Source organism: Vidua chalybeata, chromosome 1 (assembly GCF_026979565.1).
Source record: "Vidua chalybeata isolate OUT-0048 chromosome 1, bVidCha1 merged haplotype, whole genome shotgun sequence".
NCBI classification, from domain to species: domain Eukaryota; kingdom Metazoa; phylum Chordata; class Aves; order Passeriformes; family Viduidae; genus Vidua; species Vidua chalybeata.
Window position 1 is genome coordinate 59,195,057 of NC_071530.1, and position 21,604 is coordinate 59,216,660.

Below are 21,604 nucleotides of genomic sequence, written 5' to 3' on the forward strand. Positions count from 1 at the left end.
CCTACAATAATCTTCATTAACTAGAAGCACATTATAGTGATCTCCAAAAGCAATAATTTCTGATGTGAGAATTAGAAACTAAAATTTATGAGATGTGCTCCATGTCCCGGGAAATATCTGCTTTTTCAAGTATTTCTTCCTTAATTTTGGAACATTATCAAAGGCAGTTTGTGAGGGAGAATTAATTTGAGAACCAAGTAAAATTTTCATCCTGACAGATCAGAATAAAGTAGAATTCTAAACCAGACTTTAGTCTTGGGATAAGGTTTGAAAAGCTCTAAAGAGGCTTGAGTTTCACTCAGAGTTTTGCTGAATTAATTTACATTGTGATTGCAGAGTCTCCATAGAGGTTATGGGCTTCCTGGCTTTACCAGCTGAAAAATATTGCACTGATAATCTGAAGGAAAACAACTATTTTTCCTCACTTCCGTGACAATCTGTTCAGCATGGAGTACCTAGGATTCTCACACTTCACTCTGAGAAGTTCAAAAACCCCTCTTCTTCCCTCAAGCTCAGTCTATCCTTCATCCTATTATTTAGAACATTCAATGATTCACAGTATTGACAATGCCTTTTCTCTAGCAATTGTTTCCACCTCATTTCCAAAGCAGGATGTTTTTATTCTTAGAAACATATTAACCCCCCCTCCTTAAAAAAAATCTGCAAAGTCCAAAACCAAACAAAACCCTAGAGATTTTTTCTATACATTGCAAAAATCAGTCCATCATTATGATAACCACCTTCAGACAGTGGGACAGGTTCCTGGCTGACACTGCCTTACACCACTAGTGCAAACAACATGACCTAGACCCATTAATGGGAATCAAATATTGGTCCCTTCATAAATCTACATCACTTGTGTGGTTAAACCAGCACATTCCCATTCTTGTTGACTCTGAATGTGATGGTCTTATATTATTGCTCATGTAGTTCAGTGTTGCTTCAGCTGTAAACAAATACAGAGTTTGGCTGTGAATTAATTCCTTCCAGCTCAGGCCAGTAACAGCCCAGCAATGCCAAAGACACCTGAACCAGGAATGGTACACAGCACAGAAACCAGGGCTCACAATCTGTGTACTATCATAGCAAGGAAGGGACCCAAGGGGAAGAGAAGGCAAAAGGGACAGACTCTAAAAGGATGCAAATATTTACACCCTCGAAGACACCACAGGAAACAGATCTGCACTAAGAGATACCCATTTTCAGACAAATGGGTATCCAAGCAGTATTTTCCTTGACTCAAAGCTGGTTTGATGTGACAAACATTTAAAAACAGTAGTGTCGGTCCAGTTCTAACTCAAGAAATTAAAAAGTGAGTAGAAACAAGCTTTCATTTCAGGATTCAATTCTGTTAAACATACTGGACAGATAAAATCCCCAAGTCTCAGAAATGTGCTAGACTTGAAGAAGTTAGGTTTAGTTTTCAGGGGTACAGGGCTAGGCACAAAAAAATTATTCTCACACTGTGTCAAATCCCTGGAGGATGGTTTATCCTAAATATGGTTTACTTCTCCTCCTTTTTCCTTAATCTGTCCAGTTTCTTCTTAAACATTTTAAAATCACAGATGTCTTGTAACTCAGTGGGGCAAATGTGCACAAAATGATGATGTGAGGAATTAGGTTCACAGCCAACACACAACTGCTACACAGTACATCTAGTAAACCAGTCATATTGTCAGTCCATCCCAAGAATGTGTCTGACTAGAAACCTTAGAAGAAACCCCAACAAACATTGCAAGATGGAAAGAGATATATAACAAACAAACATATTTATAAATCCTCTCCGAAGTTCCCAGAGGACCATGCTCAAATCCCAGATGTACCAAACAAAGCCAGCATAGCACTGGGCTAGTGGTAACAGTCAGACTTCATGATCTTAAAAGATTTTTTGCAACCTAAATGAGTCCATGATCCTGCTGGGTGTCAACACCCTTTTCCTCCTAAGGAACAATGGAATTCAGGCAGAGAAGGGTATCACCAGCATGGCTCCAGCTGCTCCCATTCCCAAGTGGGCATCCTGGCACTACTCTGCACACAGACAAAGATGGATCTTACTCATTACTCCCTGCCCAGTTGATATCAGTCTATTTATTTTGTTTGCAGAACCATTTATAGATGGCTGAGACAAACAGCTTTAACTCAATTGCCAAAAATCCCCCACAACATTAATATTTACGAAGTGCTTCTTGTGGGTATCATCTCAGTCTAAATATTATTTGTATCTTCAAGAAACACAAAGCTCTGAATAAGATGAGAATAATCTCCATAAACACCAACATGTGTAATTCTTCTTCTTGAAACAACACTGAAAGGATAAATTTTTAATGTTTTACTTTTGTTTCATTTTTCTTGCTTTAATATGCCTAGAATCTTGAGTACATTTTTTCTTTTAAGTGCTCATATCCTTTCCCATTTGTCAAACATTGATTTATCTCCTGCAACTTGTGCAGAACTCTAATTTAACACATTTTAGCTGGATCTCTTGTTTTCAACAAGCATCACAGATTCTACTGAGAGCTCAGAAAGACACTGACTGACCAAGCACACAGCACAGAGAACCATTGTTTCTGCAGATACCCTGCAAACATAGTGGTTTTACATTTATTTTGACCAACAGCTGGTGTCACAGTTTACAGTCTTAATTATCCTTATTTTTAAAGTAGTTATTTAGAACCCTGAAAGAGAAGAAGAAAGAAATCATTTGGGACCTTTTCTACTCAGGAATAGAAATATAGTGGCTTAGTTCAATTACAGTAATTGAAATTCCTCCTTTAGCTTTTTGTCGCTTGGAAAAAATACCACAAACCTCTGACTTGCTTTAAATATTTAGATTTTATCACCAAATAGTGGTGAAACAGCAAATTTGATGGTAGAACCTGTACAATTACCAGAGATGCCAGTTCATGTTAAGAAGCTGGGAGACTGCATACTTCTTATCTTAATTCCAGGGTGAAAAAATAAAGAGAATTTAAATATTTAATAAGAAGAAAAATGCTCCAGAAATTGCTGTTCATACACCTAAGGTTAGTGAAAGCACTGGAAGTTTGAAGAAGTAAAGCACTCATCCTAAAGCACATCAGCATTCAGTAAACCATCACAGATGATTTTTGAAGTGTCAAGGGCAGAAGGACAATATTAAGAAAGCAGAGTGACTCTAGCCCCTCTCCCATCATAAATAACATAGAGACTGTGCATCCTCTCTGCTGGGAAGTCAGGGAAAGGCCACTGGTCTTTCATCAGGCATTATGACCAGCACCAGAGCCTTCACAAACATTGTCTTTTTCACTCAGCTCACCCTTTAACCACAGTCCACATAATCTTAATTTGCATTTGTCTCTTAGTCCAGTAAAGAACAACTAAGTAAGGAGCAAGGAAGAAGTCTCTCACAGGTAAAACACTACACAAGAGCAAGAGACTCTGACTTTCCATGGGCTAAACTGCCTCTTGAAATGGAACACGTGTGTGGTGCAGAGGCAGCATATACCAGAGAAGCAGCACCAAGTAACTTAAAGTTGTCAGGTTTAATTAATTGGTTCTTAAAAATGCCTGGTGCAAACAAAGCATTGAAGTCCCTTGGCTGCTTATAGCTCCCCCTATAATCTGATGAAGACATTCATCTTGAGTCAGGTAACTCAAAACTAATGTCTTAACTGAGAAAATAAGTTATTCCACACAATTCAAGGCACACTTGTATTTAAAGTAGTATTGTATTTAGAGTATTTAAAGAGGTACTGCACCAGAGCTGATAGGTTTCTTCATGTTTTTAGTAGAGCTAAAAACACTTGAAAAGAAATAATCTCAATCCTTATCACCTACATATATCTGAAAGTTTTTGAACCCTCTAATGAAACCCATCTGTATCACAGGTTTAACACTCTGGTCCTTGATTGCCCATGTATTTTTTAAAATAAGAGAAAGGATCCTCAATCATTCAGACATTTAAAAGATTTGGAGTTTCCACTATCTCCAGGTTCCTGTTTCTTCTCTTAATACTATTTAAATTGAACATTTATTTTTATCATTCATTCAGTTTTAAAATGTTGCCTCTTTTTCTTTCTTGCAAACAATCTGAGGACATAGGGATCAGATCTATCTCAGTCTTTCCCCTAATTGCTCAAAACGAGCAATCAAATAGCTGTGTGCATGCAAGTTCACAAGCTAAAAGCTATGCCTAAGCATTCAGAAGACCATACTCTGGAATAATTCCCCCCCTGGGTACTCACCCCATACCAAGAGTACCAGTGCACAATACTAGCATAGCTACAGCTACAGCATCATCAGTTCCCACCAGCTTTTCTGGCTCTAGCTTCTCCAATTAGTCTGGTCTCATGCTGGAGAAGTCCAAGGGTTTCCACAGTGTCTAAAAATCCATCCAACACTGACTTGATTACTGATCCTGTCTGACTGCAGACAGTGCTGGGTTCAGTGCAAGGCACAATCTGATTAACTGGGGGTAATTTCTTACAGTGTCCTGAAATCAGTCAAGCATTTAAAAGGATTTCTCCAGAATCAAACACAATGACAAAGGAAAGGGAAATATGATCATCACCATCACAGTCCTGCCTAAGTTCAAAAAAAATGCAATTCTAGAGAAACTCTTCTCTCATCTGTTTTATCAACACGGAGCTACTAAGGGGAAATTAAAGAAATAAACTCAGGCGTTTTAGGTCTTCAAAACCAAAGCCACATAAACAAAGCAGGGCTATGTTAATGGGGACCCTGCCAATAGATCCAGGAACCAAGAGTTAGTCATACAAAGGGCTGTGTCACATTTAAAAACTGAGCTGAAACTTTTCTTTCTGTGCTGTTTTAAAGCCACTCTGTACTTAAGCCCGAAGTGATGACAAACATTTATTGACAGTTAATGCAGTGCTCCTGCAATGTATTATTAGGCACGAGCCCAGAGGCACAAGGCCAAGTGCTGTTAATCTCTTGGCGAGTGCCATAGTGTCTCAGATACACGCTGCCTGAAAATATCCAGTGCTATTGCTAATGTTTTTTAAAAGGCGGGAGTCTTGAGTTTTCACAGAAACTTATACACTGATCAACCCATCAAAATAAAAGTATAATGGAAAAAGCCCTGCAACAGTTCACCCAGTTTCTAACCCCTGTTTCCCCACATCAGGAGTGATGTAGCAAAAAAATACTACCCTCCTTTGCCTTACCTCATGATTTACTTCAGCAGTGTCAAATCAGATCTTTTTTGCTTGAAGAAATATATTTTTGAAAACCTTTCCAAAACAAGTGAAAACATCTATCAGCTTTTACCCAAGGGAAATGAATTGCTGAATATTCCATCATAGGTTTCCTTTCATATGTTCTGCGTGTTTGTTTTATAGAAGCCTTAAGCAGGGCAAATAAAAGGTTTGAAATCCTCTGAGCAAAGCTGACTTCTTTCTCTGAAGGTGACCCTCAAGTCATTTCAGAACCGTGGAAATAGCCAGGGGAGGGATAAACATAGTCAAAAGACAGCTTTTCTTCTCAAGTAACTTTGGTGCTTCAGGCTGAACTAAAAAAATGCCCTCAGGTGGAGGTTTGCCACTTTTTATGAACCTATCCAACTTTACCCTGGGGAGAAAGATGCAGTAAGAAGTTCGTCTTCTTACTGCAAAAGTATCTGGACTGCACAAGTGCTTCAAAGAAAGGAGAGATTGCCTTTTCAGAACAACTCCACTAGAAGTGATCAGGCTCGTCAAGGGTCTTATGGTCAGGTTCCTTCATCTTTGGGACAAACCTTAACCACTGTTTTCAGAGTCAGTGGCAAAGCTGGAATATTCAAACCATACGGTGTAGATCTGAATCAAGACAGCCACTTCATATTCCTTCAGAATTTATGGTCTGATCATACTAATAATATGCACTCAAATTGATAGTAATGCATTTAGCAAACATTAACTATGACTGCCTTGCCTATTCAGAGCAAATTTTGCCTAGGAATCCAAACTGAAACTCATAATCACGTTAGTTATACATATTATTCAGGAGATGTTGCAGCCTGACTAAAGACTTCATTTTGTGTAAACCTTGAGAAAGACCCGGGAAACCAGCGGGAGCTCTGCCTAAGCAAAAACTACAGGATCTGGGGCCCCTGTGCAGCTCCATGCACGGGCACACCACCGCATTCCAGTGACAGCTCCGCACACACCGTTTCTGTAACGAAAGAGAATCGCCACCCAAAATCCCCAAGCAGGCAAGCGAACAAAGCAGCTCTCCGGGGCAGTCCAGGCAGAGCTGCGCCCCGGCACAGCTCCCGGCCGCCGCCGCCCCCGCCCAGCCCCGTTACCTTCTGCCGCGGCCGTGGTGCCGGGTAGGGCCGGCCGCGCTCGCTCCGCAGGGCAGGGCAGGGCCGAGCCCGCCGCGGCCAGCGCCCCAACCCAGGGCAGGCGGCAGGAACAGGGCGGGGCGGCCGCGCTTCGCCCCGGCTCTGGCAGCGCCCCTCGCTCCGCGCACGGCCCGGGCAGGGACGGGACCCGGCAACTTCGCGCACGGAGCCGCCGGCCAGCGGCGGAGTTGCCGCTACCCAACGCCATTCCCTCGCCCCCGGCCCGCCCGCCCATAGCCCCCCTCACCTCAGGCACTGCCTCCTCCCCGCCGGGACCTGAGACGGCGCCGGCTGCTCCCCGCTCCATCGCCTCGCCCCGCTCCCGGCTCCCTGCTCGTTCTGGTTGGTGCGGCCCCGCTCGCCGCCGCCGCAGCCCCAGCGCCAGCCCCAGAGCGCCGCCTGCCGCCGGGGCACGGCCGCCCCGCCCCCGGAGCGTCGCTGCCCCAGCCGCCCTGCGAGCCTCAGAAGGCACCGTCCTGGCCGGGCAGCGGCGCCCATCTTTCATTCATGTCTTTAACCAGCACCTCCCTCCCCTCATTGGGGCAGCGTGGGCCCCACTGCCCGGGCCACTGACGTAAGTTGCCCAAGCACTCAGCCCGAGCCCGACCGTGACGCGCTTCGAGGCGGCGAACGCGCTCTCCTGGGCGCCGGACCTGTGCTGGCTGCGCTGCGGTCCCGGCTGAGTTTCCCGCTCCGCTCCGAGCCCGCGGGTGACTCCGTGCAGCCGGCAGGTGAGCGCTGTCAGCGAGCCCGCGGGGCGTGCCAGACGCTTCCCAAGGCGGAGAGAGCCCTTTCCCCGAGTTTCTGCCCCAGCCCGGGGCAGCCGGAGCCCGTCGGGGAGGCGGGAGCGGTGCCGGCAGCCCGCGGAGCGCGAGGACGGTGCCCGGCAGAGCGCGGCTTGGCTCGGACCTTGTCCCAAGCACTGTCGGGGTTGGTCCGTGCCGGGGCTGCCTGGACCTCTTGGGGGGAAAAGTGGGGAGCGGCGTTCACAGACGGTCGGGCAGAGACATCATTGCCCTGCTTGATGTCTCCGATCTGCGAGCGGGCTCTTGGGGGAATGTTAAGCCTTTGGATGCCGGTGCGAGTGCTCAGGCTCTGCTCGCGCATACACCGCATGTACAACGCCGCAGGATGCCGCTCCACCGGGCAAACAAAAAGCACACAACACTCGTAACTTTTTTAGTTTTAGTAACGAGGATGCTCTATCCCGACTCCTCCCTCTACCCCCCCTCAACCCTCATCGGTTCCAAGTTACAACCTATTTGTAAGGATAGAAATGCATTTCCTGAGGTGTCTCTTTTATCTCCTGACAGCTTTTTTCAAAATGCCTCTGTAGCTAGTACTTGAATCCAGATTTTTGTCAGTCTTAACACGTTTTATTTTATTTTATTTTATTTTATTTTATTTTATTTTATTTTATTTTATTTGGATCCTGGCATTAATTACTTTTAATTCTTGGTGTATTTTTTTTTTAATATTTCCTTCCCTTCCTCTTGGGGAAAACCCTGATTAGTTCTGGCATCTCTCATGATTTTTGCCTCTTAATACTGAAGCAAAGATTATGTGTGTATTAATTAGTTTCTTTTCTCAGTTAATGGATCAAGTGCAAGAATTTGTTAGGTCAAACTTGATAAAAACTGTCAGTTCCAGGCAGCCCCTTGTCTCTGCAAGGAGCCAACTCTGTCTCAGAGAGAGCAGAACATAGTTCTGCCTATAGTATCTGTAGCTGTTAGGGAGATTCTCTTTATACATGTATATGCATTTCCTGGTTTTTACTAATTATTGCTTACAACCACTACAAAATTGATCAAGTTATATGGGAACAATTAATTGCTCTTGAAGTATTTTGGTTTTCAAGACAGCTGTGAAGAAGTAATTGGCAATTTAAGTACATTACCTTATAATTTCATTTCATATTCTGTTTGTCTTGCATTATGTAAAGACAAACAATCAGGACCTTGCTCATGGCCTTCTCAGCTCCATTTCAGCACTGCTTTTTGCATGCTCTCCATGAATCACTCCCCTCTGCTCCCCCAATGAAGTTTGGAAGTGAGACAGGCATCACAATAGCTGACCTTGTTTGTATCAGTGTTAAAGAACATTTTGAAACCATTTGTCTTTCTCAAAGCAAGACCTTTTTATTTTTTTTTTTCTGCTTGACAGCACAGGTAGACTGGAACATATTTCCCCTGGCATGAGATTTTTGTGCAGTTACTTTTCTGTGCCAGTTCTGTTTATTTATTTAGCATGGATTTATCCCACCTGTGTATGGCTTGTATTTCCTCAAAATAATCTGTATTCAAATACACTGAGGTATGTATTTCTTTCTCTTTTCTGCCCTCTCTAATTCCCAATAAGCAATTTGACAAGGCTATGGAGATTAGGATCTCACTTCTATTCACAAACTGTTGTGGTACTATTATCTTCAGAGGTTACCTTTCAGCTTGCACTGGAGATTACCTGTACATCCCAAGAAGTGAAGAGTGAGCATGATTGGACAGGTGTAATTCTGTTGCACTAAGACACAAAATAACTCACGCACTCACAATGTAAAAGAAGGAAAAGAGGAAGTTTTATTTCTGACTTCGCAATATATAGAATTCTAAAAGTGACAGTGGATTGGAGGATGAATTGCTACCTCTCTAGCCACACTAGCCAAACTAACAGTCCATCAATTCTCTCTTCCCACAAAGAAGAACGCAAAACAATCATTATTTACACAAACAGTGCGTGAGACCTCTAGGAGAAATATGTAAACATCAGAAGGTATAGAAAACTTTTAAAAGAACTTTAAAACTTTTAAAAGAACAGGATGACATAATTCCACTTTTAATAATTCCAAAATATTAAACAGTATTCCATCTCCTCCACCCCCCAGTTCCACTAAGTTGCAGTTTCACTGATGACTGTGAAGACTAATATTGAAGATCAATAGCAGAGTGTTATTTATGGGGTCCATGCCACTTACCATTAAAAATAATACAACTCCAGTTTTCTAAACAGATGGGGAAAAGGTTGCATGGAGCAGTTAACTGGTTTGGACAGGATCAAAATGGTGCAGTCTTGGCAGAACTCTTGTTGAAAACTGGGTCTCTGGCTCCAGATTTTTTTTCTTGGTGGTGTTGCTTTGGTGCTGCTTTGTGCTCCTGTTCCTTGAAGGCCATGTCATGTGTGCCATTCCTGACTCACACAGCACCCACAGCTGCAGCAGGGAGGCTACAGGCACCATTCCAATCCTCCTGGAGACCCTCACCTCTAGAAGTGGGCCACAAAAGGTAAATTAGCAGCTTTGTTTCATGTCCATGCCTATAGAAGATTGGGATAGCAACCATTCCTTCTTACTCTTCCTCCTGGGCTTGCTTGGAGTAAATACAATTGAGTTTGGTTTACAATCAAGCCTTTCTAATGCAATTGAAAACACATTTATATGGCTTTCTGTGAGGAGCTCTCTTTATTCAGGTGTGTAGGTGCAGCCTCATCAGTCTTCCAGTTAAAAAATTTAATTTTCTACTTGGACCTGGTCCTGCTTCAAATGAAATTACCATCTGAAGTCCCAAAAATTTCAGAGGAGTATGATTAAATGCTTTGCAGGTGTGTTTACCCATTTCTTTCCAATCCATCCCACTGGTGTTGCTATTGCTCCTGTTCCACAGATGGCAGCTTCAGTGGCAATGACATGGCAAAGGTGGAAGACAAAGCACATCTCTGTTTTACTTCTTCAATTAGTTTAAAATTTCTTAAATATGCTTAAATGTTTTTAGAAAGTAATAAGCATTAAGCCACTTGCTTGCACTGCTCACCAAGACCTACTTTTGTAAAGCAAAAAAAGCAGATTTTAGTGCAGTACTTTAGGGGTTTTTTTAAATATGAAATCTGAGAAAAGCTGGAATATAATTTACACAGAGCTGTGAAAGGGGAAAGGATATACCTTTTCCTTTAGATTCACAACAGCATAACTCCTAGAATTGTGTGGTTGTTGTTGTTGATTTGTTTTGATTATTTTAGCATCTCAGTTGTTGTACTGCCATGATGAATTTGGTTTAGGATTTGTGTCATCTAATCCAGAAGCTACTTTACAGGTCAATAAGATGCTTCAGCTGAGTGTCAATAAGCAGTCTTCAAATACATTTAGCTTCTCAGGACTCATTTGGAATCAGTAGTATTAGAGATAAGAGTTTATGCATGTATTAGTACATGTGTTTTACAGATGGAGAAGCTGTTAAATTAGTTCACCAATGACCAAAGAAATAGTATATGGCCAGAGGCAGTAAGAACCTGCACTAAAGCTGTAATTTTATAGTTTCACTCTGGTGTCCCAGTCAGCCAAGTTGTTTTAGCTGCAAACTGGTGCAAAAAGGCATCCCCTCTGTCTGGAAGGGACCAAGTAGAGAATTGGAAGCTTTTGCAGAGGATGTACCTAAAAACATGGCATCAGGCAGGAGATGAATTCTATGTGTTAAATAGAGGAGTCTACCTAAAAGAAGGTGTCACAAAAAGGGAAAGAAAGGTGATTGTGACCATGAACTTTGGCCACCTGGGGTGTGTGTACACTGTGGAGATGGTTATAGAAGCTTGCTCCTTGGAGATGGTGGCAGGAACAAAAGGAAGCTCCTGGAAGCCTGACTCCCACTCTTCAGCTCTCATAGCAAACAGAAATCCCAGAGATGGATAAGTAAATATGTCTGTGAAGACTGTATTGAACACTATTATTGTAATGCTTTTGATTGATTGTCACAAAGTACTGCTGAGTGTGTTTTTGAAGGGACAAAGAGGCAGATAGCAAAATTTTGGTACCTGTCATGGAGATAATTATTTTTGTAGCTGAAGGGAGGGAAAACAGGAAAGGGAAATTGAGCATCTCTTGCTTCAGGTAAAAGTGATTTTTCAAACAGGAAAATAACTAAGCTGAACTTCTATTTACATGACTGCAACTGATTCTATTCGGTGTGGCTGATCGGAACAAAGTTCTCAGAGTTATATAATTATACTGCAGGTAATGCAGAAGGGAAGGATAATATAATTGTATCAGTGACAGCAGATGCAGTAGTTTTTCCCTCAAGCTATTTTTGACTAAAGTGGTTGTGTGCATGTGCAAAATATTAATGATCTATTAGAACAGTAGCCATGTGTATACATTACATAAATATGGTCATGTGTATATATTATATATAAATATATATTTTATATATATAATATTTATATATATAATATTTATATATGATATATAATGTTATTATATATTTTATATATTATATCTATAATATATTATATTGTATATAATATTATTTTTATATATATTTTATATAAAATATATATAAATATAATATTTTCTGTGTACTTATCTTCTTCTGTATAAGAAGGTATCAAAGGGAGAATTTAGAGTTTTCTGCAAACTATTTATATAAATTATATAACGTGTTGCAAGTAGGATGTAATTTTATATTAATGCAAATTTTTCAAATTATTTCAGGGGAAAATACTCAGGTTGGAAAATCACAAGAGTTAAATTAAAGAAAGTAAAAGGAAATTGAGAAAGTTACAGAAGATGTAATAGAGCTACTGTGGTGATAGCTATTGTGGTGATTGCTTGTGAGCACTCTATATCCTTTTTGTGTGGAAATAATATTGCTGTGAGTTACAGCTCTGGTATTTCTTCTTTTGTTAGATATCAGGTTGTGTTTTTGTAATTTTGCTGAGAGTCACAGCAATGAATTGGTATCTCTGAAATCTCTTGCCTCAAGTTGCAAGAGCACAGTCGTAACAAACAGTGTAGAAGTCACCTTCCAGCTATAGCTAAACTGAATTTTAAGGTAGTATATGCAAACCTACCCTGAAAAAGAAAGCTTGTAATGTACAAAGGTGTTTATGTTCTTCTGGGTCTGTTTATTTCCAGAGTCATGGGGTTGGTGGAGGGGAGAGTAACTCTGCCAAGCAAGAAACTCTTAGCTACTTGGCTCTTTGATTTTCAAATGAGACCCAGGTATACATATTAACACTCAGCAAAACTGGAGCCTTACGACAACATGTATAGTTAGACTTCAACTTTTTCCAGGTCAGATGCAAACTTATGCTGAAAACATGTCCCGTTGTAGAGATCTGACCAAGCTGTCAAGCCCAGGGGCTGGCATTGACTGCAGGCCACACCACATGCTCAGAGATTGCCTGTCTACAAAGGAGATAAAAATCAACATATTGATTTGGAGGTAAAAATCAACATATGTCCACCTCCATGTTGGTACGACAAATCCCAGTAGCCATGCTCAGGCTGAAAAGATATTTTGCTAGTGTTGTGGTTTGCCCACTCAAAACACCAAGGCAGAAAACATTCTATAAATGGGAAGAAATACAGAGCATAAACTGGAAGCAATTTGGAAATTATATTTTTTCTCTCAAACCAAACATAAGCACCCAACACTCTGAGATGAAAGCATAATTACTGAATAAAGATATGGTCAGGCAGCCAGACAAACGGAAAATGAATCCAACAGTGTTAAGCTTGATCCTGCCCTGCTTTGGGAAAAATTGCTTCTTAAATACATTTCATTGTGTAAATTTAACATTTCACCTCAAAGTATTATATTTGCTTCAATACAGACTTTGTGGTCTGAAGGGTTCTCCTAATCCATTTGGCTGAAAATCAAGGACAGTGAGAGAAAAATAGTATCAGAAAGATTTCTGTGGGGTTTATTTTCACTGTTGTTCTCAGGAAAAAAAATTAAGCCGAATTCACTAGATTCTGATTCTTGAAATGGATCATTAAGCCAAGGTAAGCTCTTGTATTGGCTCTTTGATTCAGAACTAAGATTTCAACAGTAAATTGTACTTTATTTTGAAAATAAAATTACATCTCCTTTAATTTCAAATATCAATACACAGAATTTTAAAACTCTGAAAGTTGATTCAGATAAATGTTTAATCATCCAGCATTGTCTAGAGGCTTATGAACATGGGAATCCTAATGTCTTCTAAAGTAGCATTTAAATTTTTGTTGAAGGAGAATATGCCTTTTTCAGAGAGGAGTGAATTATCCCTACGAGTGGTCTACTCGTAGGAATTAGGAAGAGTTTGTGTACAGTAAGTTCCTGGTCCCACTTACTAACTTCACAGTAACTTCCTCTGCAGAAATGCATCCTGGTCGGTAGAATTTAGGCATTGTTAATCTTGCTGTACACATATTGCAGCACTTTGGCTGCACAGTGGATCAGATCCCAAACAGTGAAGGATGGCTGTGTCTGCATTAGGAGCAAAATGGTGCCGAGGGTCCAACATTTGTCTTTCAGGAGCTTCTTCTGCAGAGTAGCTGTGGTGTGTTCCCAGGGACTCAAAGCCCGTTAGTGCCTGAAGCACATCTTTCAGTTTAGCTCCTGCAGAAAGACCCTGGTTAGGCAGTATTAAGCAACACACACTAAGTGGGGAAAATCAAGAATAATCTGAACTTCAGTGCTAGTGTAGATGTTCTAAAACAGGGCAGGGCTTCACAGGAGGGCTAGTCTGATGGCAGCCTGGGTGTGCTGTGAGTCTTGGGTGACCAGCATCCTAGGCACCTGCTAGAGGGTGGCTGTGGGACTCCCTGAGTTAGCAGAGAGGCTGGTATTTCTCATTTTATGGAAAAAAGAATGCAGAAAAGCACTCATCAGATTCATGCCCATGGCACCATTCAGTCTGTCATGGCATTTGATGCAGAACTAACACTCTGCACAGCATTCTGTAGTGAAGGCCACATTATAAAGACTGCATTGAGAACTAGCCCTGAAGCTTTTCTTGTTTGCCATGAGAAACAGTAAATTAAATAACATCTGAAATGCCAGACTCTTATATGTAATGAGCATGCAGTCTGCAGAATTCACTAAGCAAGAGGTCAGTGGGCTTAGTGAATTTGCCTGGTTCTTTTAAAAGACTTTATATTATTAATAACGTTTCCAGCTTCTTAGTGGGAGTGGATGTTACTGCAGAGCTTTTGAAACAAATTTCAGGGGTTAGGAATGGATGTGCTATTTTTGGCTTCCACTTAACCACCCAACAGACAGGAATCAGGTAAATGATTTGCTCATGTTGCCATTAGTATCATGTTGTTGCTATTCATGGCATCTTTTTCATTAAAAAACAACAGAGCTACCATTCCAGCAGCCTACAGCATAGATCAGAGAAAACGGTGAGGTTTGCCAAAGGGCTTTTGCTCTTTACATAGCAATTAAGCTTGAGAGAAAAACAGATGGCCACAGGTGGGTCTCAAGCAGCTATTCACAAACTTCAAATATCCACCTAAGCCACAGTCACCTTCTGGGATTCAGGTGGCTTTTGAACAACCAGTTTGTAAAATATTCACATGGATGCTAACCTATTCCTACCTATGAAAACAGCACATGAGAGAGGTGGGAGTGGCTGATGGAAAGAGGAGGTTAGAGCAGCAATATGGTCAGTGTCACCCATGAACTTTGTCCATTGTGGATTTTTTTTTAAAAAGTGAGAGTTAGAATTTATGTATCACAGTGCAGATGCTGACATCCAGAGGAGGGAGGGAGGGAGAGAGGGAGGGAATGTGGTTACCCCATTAATTCCATCATAGCTGACATTAGCAGTGTGTCTTTAAAAACAAAATAGTATGCTGCTAAGGATGTAAAGAGAGCTCTGGTGCATGTTACATCAGTTGTAAAATTGAATTATTTCTAAATTATTGGGTTTTTTAAAATGCCACTGGCTGGGTTATAGCACAAAGGTGAACAAAGACTGCAGTGAAGAACATGAGTAATTTCAGCGATGGGACCTGCAGAATTATTTAAGCAGATTTGTGTGGTAACTGGGGCTTTTCTTGCAGTATTTAGTCTTGGTAAGAATAAGACTGGTATCTTATCTATACTGCTTATCACATTTACTGCTTAATAGCAATGGAGCTGCTGACAAGCAAACAAAAAATTGCCAGGAAAGTTGAATGATTGAATTACCACTGAATGACTGCCCAGAGTTGTCAGTGGTATTTTTGGCAACAAAGAAACCTAACCAAAACAAAATGATTTTCAGAATTCACTGAGGTGAACCTTCAGAAGTGCTGGTGGGGACTACATCAACAGGAGGTGTCACAAAAGAATTGTTTGCCTTCTGCTCCTTCTCCTTCTACACTGGGGAAACAGTTTCAGGCCAGAAGGGTGGACATGCAAGAAGGGGAAGGGAGGCAGATTTTCAAGGAGCAGCAGCCTCCTTGGGTGCCTTCAGCTCATTTTCTGAAGTTCAGCCAATTTGAGGAAAGTAGCTCAGGAAAAAGAAGGTGCTGTGCTGCTTGGGAGCTGACAGGCTGCCCCTCCTCGACCAATAATTAATTACCGAAGCCAGAAGATAAGGCTGCTTTTTGGCAAAATGTTTTTTTGTCATAGAATGGTCATGACAGAGATAAAAGTGCTTGGGAGTGCAAAACTGACTTACTTATCCATGCTATAACCTGCATTCATGCCGGCAGATCTAACGATGGTTCATGATGGAGCTTTCATGAGATGAATCTCTGCAGGGAAAAAATTTCACTTGTTTTCCACTGCCCTCTTTCAGATAATTTGGACATGTAGTTTTGTTAAACAGAACCCAGCAATCCTTTTCATATTGGTATTTTTGAGCATTTTTGTTTTAATGGAGAAGTGATAGCTCATTTAGAGCCCAAGAGCATGCATGAAACATTCAAGTGAGTTCCAGCTGAGACAGCTCTGGGTACAGCATGGATGGAGGGAATTTGCATGGCTGAAGACTGTCACCTGTAGCAGGTCTTCTTTCCTGTCCTTAGCTGTCTGTCTTCATTGAAACCAAGGTGACAGATTAAATGTCAGCAATAACCTTTGCACTTTTCCTTTTAATTAATGCCTCTTGAAGTGACTCAGCAGATGCATACATTTCATCTTTATTATAATAAATTTGCTGTTAAATCCTATTTCACTATTTTTGCCTGATGGTGCCATTGGTTCCTTACAGCACACATTGCAAAACATCCTTTCAAAGCCCAACTAGAAATTAAAATTTATTAAACACCCAATAGACTGCCTAAAGCTGCATGAAAATTGAGCCTGAGTAGTTTCAGAAGTTAGAAATGCTATTCTAAACAATTTGACAGGTTCTCTACCCATAAGAAAGTCCAGAGAAGGATGTCCTGGTTTACAAAGATGCTGACTGGGAAGTTTAAGCAGGCTTCACTGCTGTGTTACACATGAAACTGGACGGTTAGAGCACTCAGGTCAGAGCTGTAGAGATAATCAATCCTTGCTGGTAGGTGGTAGGCACCATTGGGTTGGCATCCTGTCCCTGGTGATTTTGAGAGACTATTAATCTTGTTCCAGTGCAGAACAAAAAGCCATCTAAGGTGCTGGAAACTTTTCCTGTGTTCCTAGGGAAGTTAGTGCTGTGAGGCAAGGACAATGTTTTTCTTTCTACATCCATCTTCCAAACATTTATAATTTCTCTGACTACTCATTGTGTGCATTCTTTATTTTCTCAAAGCAGTACTACTCAGATCCCCTTATCTTATTCTCCAAGGGGTTCCTAAATTGTAAGCAAGCAGGTTGTAGAAAAATTAGCTCCATCTACTTCTTTTTCATTTTTATATTTAATAGCAAACAGTTTCATTTCCATCTCTTGGTGCCCACTAATTTTGAAACTGAAATACTGGGAAAACAAGGCATTTAAGTCTTGCTGTGAGAAAGAACTACCCAGTGCAGTACAGAAAAGAAGACATCCTTTGCTCTTCATATGCCATACACTCCCCTTCAGCTGCAGGGGAGTTGGACTGGCTCAGGAATTTACCATGATAATATGAGGTTCAGACTTTATTCCTGAAAAGGGCTGAAGTAGCTACAATAGCTGGTCTTCAGCTGGCCATCAGGTGCCAGCCTTAACACAGTTGCCCTGCAGAGTTACAATTTTTCCTCCTACCCATCTTCCCTGGGCTTATTCCAAAAAGTTAATGAAAATTTCTGCATAAGAGAAATATATTGACGTTTTCCCCCAGCATTTATGATATTACCAAAGATACCATTCCTTATTTAGTTTTCTATTTTTAAGATAAATACTGTGCTCTTTATAACCCCATTGAAGCCAACAGGTTTTTCTCAGCTTACATCTAGGAATGATACCAATTTTCTGTGTGTTTCTCATTGTGCCGTTCTGCCTAGGACACAATTGTGAGAGAAAAAAAGACCTCAGACCTCTCACAGCTGAGGGAGAGGGTCCAAGCTATCTGACTGGGAATTTATGCCACTGTCAGTCTGTCAGCTGTTTATCTTCTCACTGACCCAAAGCCCTAGGAGATACCACTTTGTTGAATCTAAAGAACATCGTGTACCAGAGCCCCATTGCTGGGCAGACCTGACCTTGTGCTACTACAGCATCTAGCAACTAGCTTGTCAGTGGGAAAAAAAAGCATTCAGAGGGGACAGCAATTAAAAAAATGCGGCACAATAAAGCTCAAGATTCTTGTATGTTCTGCACATATAAAGCAACATTAATCCAAATCCTTTTTCCATCCTATTAGTTCAATTTATAATGATGAAGCAATTGCTCAGGAGTGCAAACATGTTCATATATGGGAAGTAAATTAACTCAGTAAATTGCTGACTAAACCAAACAAATTAAATGTTTTTTTCTTTGAGAATAACATCCTCCCTATCCATTATCAAACAAAAGATACCTGTATTTAAAGCTTGCACTTGAGGCACTCTCCCTAGTACAGCACTATTTCTGACACAAACACATCAAGTTTATTTCAGCAGGGAAAATTATTTCTATCCGCAAATATTTTGTAGTAGCTCTTTCTTACATACCAATTATGGGTCATTAGCTCCCAAATAAGCAATATCTGCTCACATACATGGCATATAGCCACCTTAAAAGGGACAGTGGAAGCACCTGCCTAATGAGGTCATCCTGGGAAATTCTTGCAGCCAGGCAGCTCTGATTAACAAGTTTACAGAAACGGGGGCTGCAGGCAGACACTTGTCCATCACTTCTCAGGCTAGGCTGTACAGACAGCATTTTCTCCAAACTGTTCCACTTTGTGTTACAAAGTGTTTAATATGGAAGTTCAACCTATTCTATTCCAGGCTCAACATACTCCAGAACCTGAAGAAAACTAGTCTCAGGGAGTGTTACAGCAACATTTGCAGCTTAACATTTCAGCACAGACCCTTGAAGGGATCTTCAGGCCTGCTCCTTGCCAGAAGAGTTTCAGTAAGGGTTGAGATCAGGATCCAAGCTGATAGATTTTGTGTTGGGATTTAGACACCTAAACATATAGGTGTCTTATTTTCTTCATAATAAATGCTTTGCTTGTAGCATCACAGGATCTTGTGATGTAAAGGCACTGCCTCAAGCTCCAGCACAGGCTAAGCTGTATTCAGTCTACTGGATGTGCCATAATGAGACAGTAGCAAATCACCAAAACATTGACTCAACTGGCTGAATATGAAAGGAATCAGTGGTCTATCTCCATAGGCTAAAGGCAGGTAAGAAAATAATAAAGGTCACCAAAACAAATGCCACTAAGTGGCCACTTGGCTTGACCCCTCAGCACAGTGTATCAAGGAGCTGGAGAGAGGTAGGGCCAACTGTGGCTGGGAGAGTGCAAGAGAATAGCTTTAGCCCAAGAAAAAGTAGTGTTGGTACATTCAAAGGTGTAGAAGCAAGAAAGGAGTTCAGTAATTACCGAGCCTTCAGTGAAGAAAGGAAGAATGGATTACTTAATCTATGGAAGTTGAAAACTTGACCATAGAATAGCATTTTTCTGTGGAAGATTGAATATTAAGGTATTAATTAAAAAGGAATGTACAGTTACAGACAGAAAAATGTATTGTCTGAGAGAGTTATTCAGAAGAAAGAATAAAATATCCTAAGAGCTGAATATTACAGAAAATCTGGAACTGAAAAAGAAAAACTAGGATAAAGTTTTATTTCTAAGATGAAAGGCACCATCTTCTTCATGGAAACTAAACCACTTCCAATTTCATTATGCATCACACATTACTCACATTACTGATCCACAGGTGGAGAAGACATGAGGTGAGCCTGGTAAAGTCTGAAGGAGAGCCATCACAGAACTTGAAGCAGTGAAAAAAAAGATTAAAAAAACTCCCAAAGATAAAATACATTCTCAATTAAATTATAACTCAGCTAGTATGCACAAAGTCAAATGACTTCTGGCTCAGTTTCTCAGAGAAAATTAGATAGTTCTGCTCCAAGTGGAATAAAAATGTATCCTTTTGCAAATGCATTTCTCTGTGTTATGCTTTTAAATCATGTCTGAAGAGGCCTAGGAAAGTGCATTAGCACCTCTCCACAAGCACTGTTTGAACATGGTTGGCTTGTGGAGAGGGGAATAAAAGATTTCCAGACTTAGTGCAGACAAAGCCCAAAGGCTGTTGGCATAAGTACAAAGCTAGAATAGTGCTTCAAGAAGACAGAAATAAAATGCCTTTAAAAAAAAAAATTCACCAAAATGACATGAAACAGCAAAAAGGAGACAGGGCCTTTGAGAGCAGTTTTTCACAATTAGGTCACTGCTCTTTTGTGAATGTTGAAGGTGTTCCACAACAAGAGTCAGAAACCTGCTGAAAGCCTGTTCCAAAAACCCTTCTGTATCCCCTATCTCACTTTTCACCATTGCAATTATCAGACTGCCAGGGCAACTGATATAGCAAATTGACTGTTCACTTCCAAAGCTGCTTGCTGCTGGTCTTACAGAGTTAATGCAGGAGTTCTGGGAAGCAGCAGTGTGCCTGAAGCAGCTTACAACATCCCTTGGGGGAATGAGAGACTTACCAGCCATTTCTGTGTGTAGAGGGACAAAGTGCAATACAAAATTATCAACTGCATTTAAAATGTCCCTCTTTTTGTGACCATCACTCTCCTTTCCCTGACTCCAGGTTAGCAGAGTGCTTTCCCGTGCCCTGTGTTTTAAAGAACAAGCTGAAGTCCTGCGTGTGTTCCTGGCTTGGTGTTTGCAGCCCCTGGCAGCCAGCTCTGTCTGACAGAGCCATCCAAGTGAGCACTAGCCAGTGGTTGCACCCTGCACCCAGAAGGGGATTTCACATTTGAAAGGAGCTCACCACAGAGGAGGTAAGAAAAGAACTGTGTGCCAATGTGGAAGAGGAGCAGGCCAGCTCCTGGAACACATTTTAGGGAATGTGTTTCCATTTCTTTTCTTTCTTCTAGCTTAAATATTTTACTATTTTCAAAAAGGAGAGCATATGAGCATTAAAAAAAATGTGTGCCAAGGAGTGCACTTGCATTTATAAGACAGCCTGCAGACAGGTGAGATAGCACCTCAGAGGAAGAAGGATACAGGTTTCCAATCAAATCAGTCACTATGCTGTGTGGAACTGGAAGTAAAGCTCAGCACAGGTTTCGGCAGGTCTGTACGCAGTATGGCAGATTTTCCATCTAGTTCTTCAACTTAAAGTGCAGTTCTGTTTCCTGAACAATGTTTCAGCAGTCTAGGGGTCTGAACAACAAAATTCAGTAAACTGTCATTGTTCTCTGTGTGATGAATAGAGATTAATGTTGATGTATCTACCAGCTTGTGACACCACTGTTTCTACAAGGAACCATTACTCATCAGCTCAACGTGTGGGATTAATTGGCTTTGCTTATTACCAGGGAGAAACAAGCAAAAAGGTCAAGGTGCCCTAGCAAAATTATGTACTATCACTTAGTAATATCTCTTAAGTGGGAAATACTCACTGAATTGAGTGAGCACAATTTTTAAAAATTTTTTTGTCAGACTGATCCACATGGTCTGTGTAATTAAAGTCTAGAACAAATATATGTCCCTGACAGCCTCTTGCTACCTAATGAACCACTTTAGTTATGTACTGACAGTCATGTGCCACAGGAACATTTATTTTGATCTCATTGTTTATTTTACATTAATTCAAGGCATTTCTGACACTGTGTTTTTTTCCTGTGAGTTTGATTTGCAGAAACAAACATTTGGAAATATTTTATGTTCTTTTAGGCCCTACAAAACTACCCTCAGCACAACTATCTGTACAGACAGGGAATACTCAGCTGAGTATTCCTTTATGCACTTTGAATAATCTTTTTTAGAGTGTTTTTGTAAGCAATTGTGCAATTCAAGTTACGAGTTACAAAGGATGTGAAATTAATGATGAATGGAGAATGGCTATGATGCTGAATAGCTGTGTAGAAAAATCTTCCATAATTAAGAATAAGAGGCAAAGGAAAGTGTCATATCTGTGAACTGCTTCCACAAAATGCAGGTGGTGATCTCTTAAAAAAGCAAATAATAGTAATGGG

The 21,604-nt window shown here is 40.9% G+C and overlaps 2 protein-coding genes across 7 annotated transcripts in view; one reads left to right on the plus strand and one right to left on the minus strand.

The window, feature by feature from the left end:
- KCNG2 (potassium voltage-gated channel modifier subfamily G member 2) overlaps positions 1 to 7,060 on the minus strand; it is a 53,610-nt gene extending 46,550 nt beyond the window's left edge. Inside the window, exon 1 of one of the 4 annotated variants that reach the window (XM_053964555.1) lies at positions 6,976 to 7,060. The gene's annotated coding sequence lies outside the window, so the exon portion shown is untranslated. Of the gene's footprint in view, positions 1 to 5,165; positions 5,234 to 6,283; positions 6,352 to 6,569; positions 6,656 to 6,975 lie in introns of those variants that run through there. The other 3 variants (XM_053964546.1, XM_053964575.1, XM_053964566.1) reach the window with 3 other exon arrangements.
- The window catches only part of SLC66A2 (solute carrier family 66 member 2), a 157,943-nt gene that overhangs the window by 117,379 nt on the left and 18,960 nt on the right, over positions 1 to 21,604 (plus strand). For all 3 annotated transcript variants that reach the window (XR_008434840.1, XR_008434841.1, XM_053964624.1), the window contains exon 6: positions 20,212 to 20,404. Coding sequence is in view for 1 of the 3 variants with exons in the window: in XM_053964624.1 (XP_053820599.1) it covers positions 20,212 to 20,383 (172 nt within the window). In the remaining 2 variants the exon portion in view is untranslated. The remainder of the gene's footprint in view (positions 1 to 20,211; positions 20,405 to 21,604) is intronic.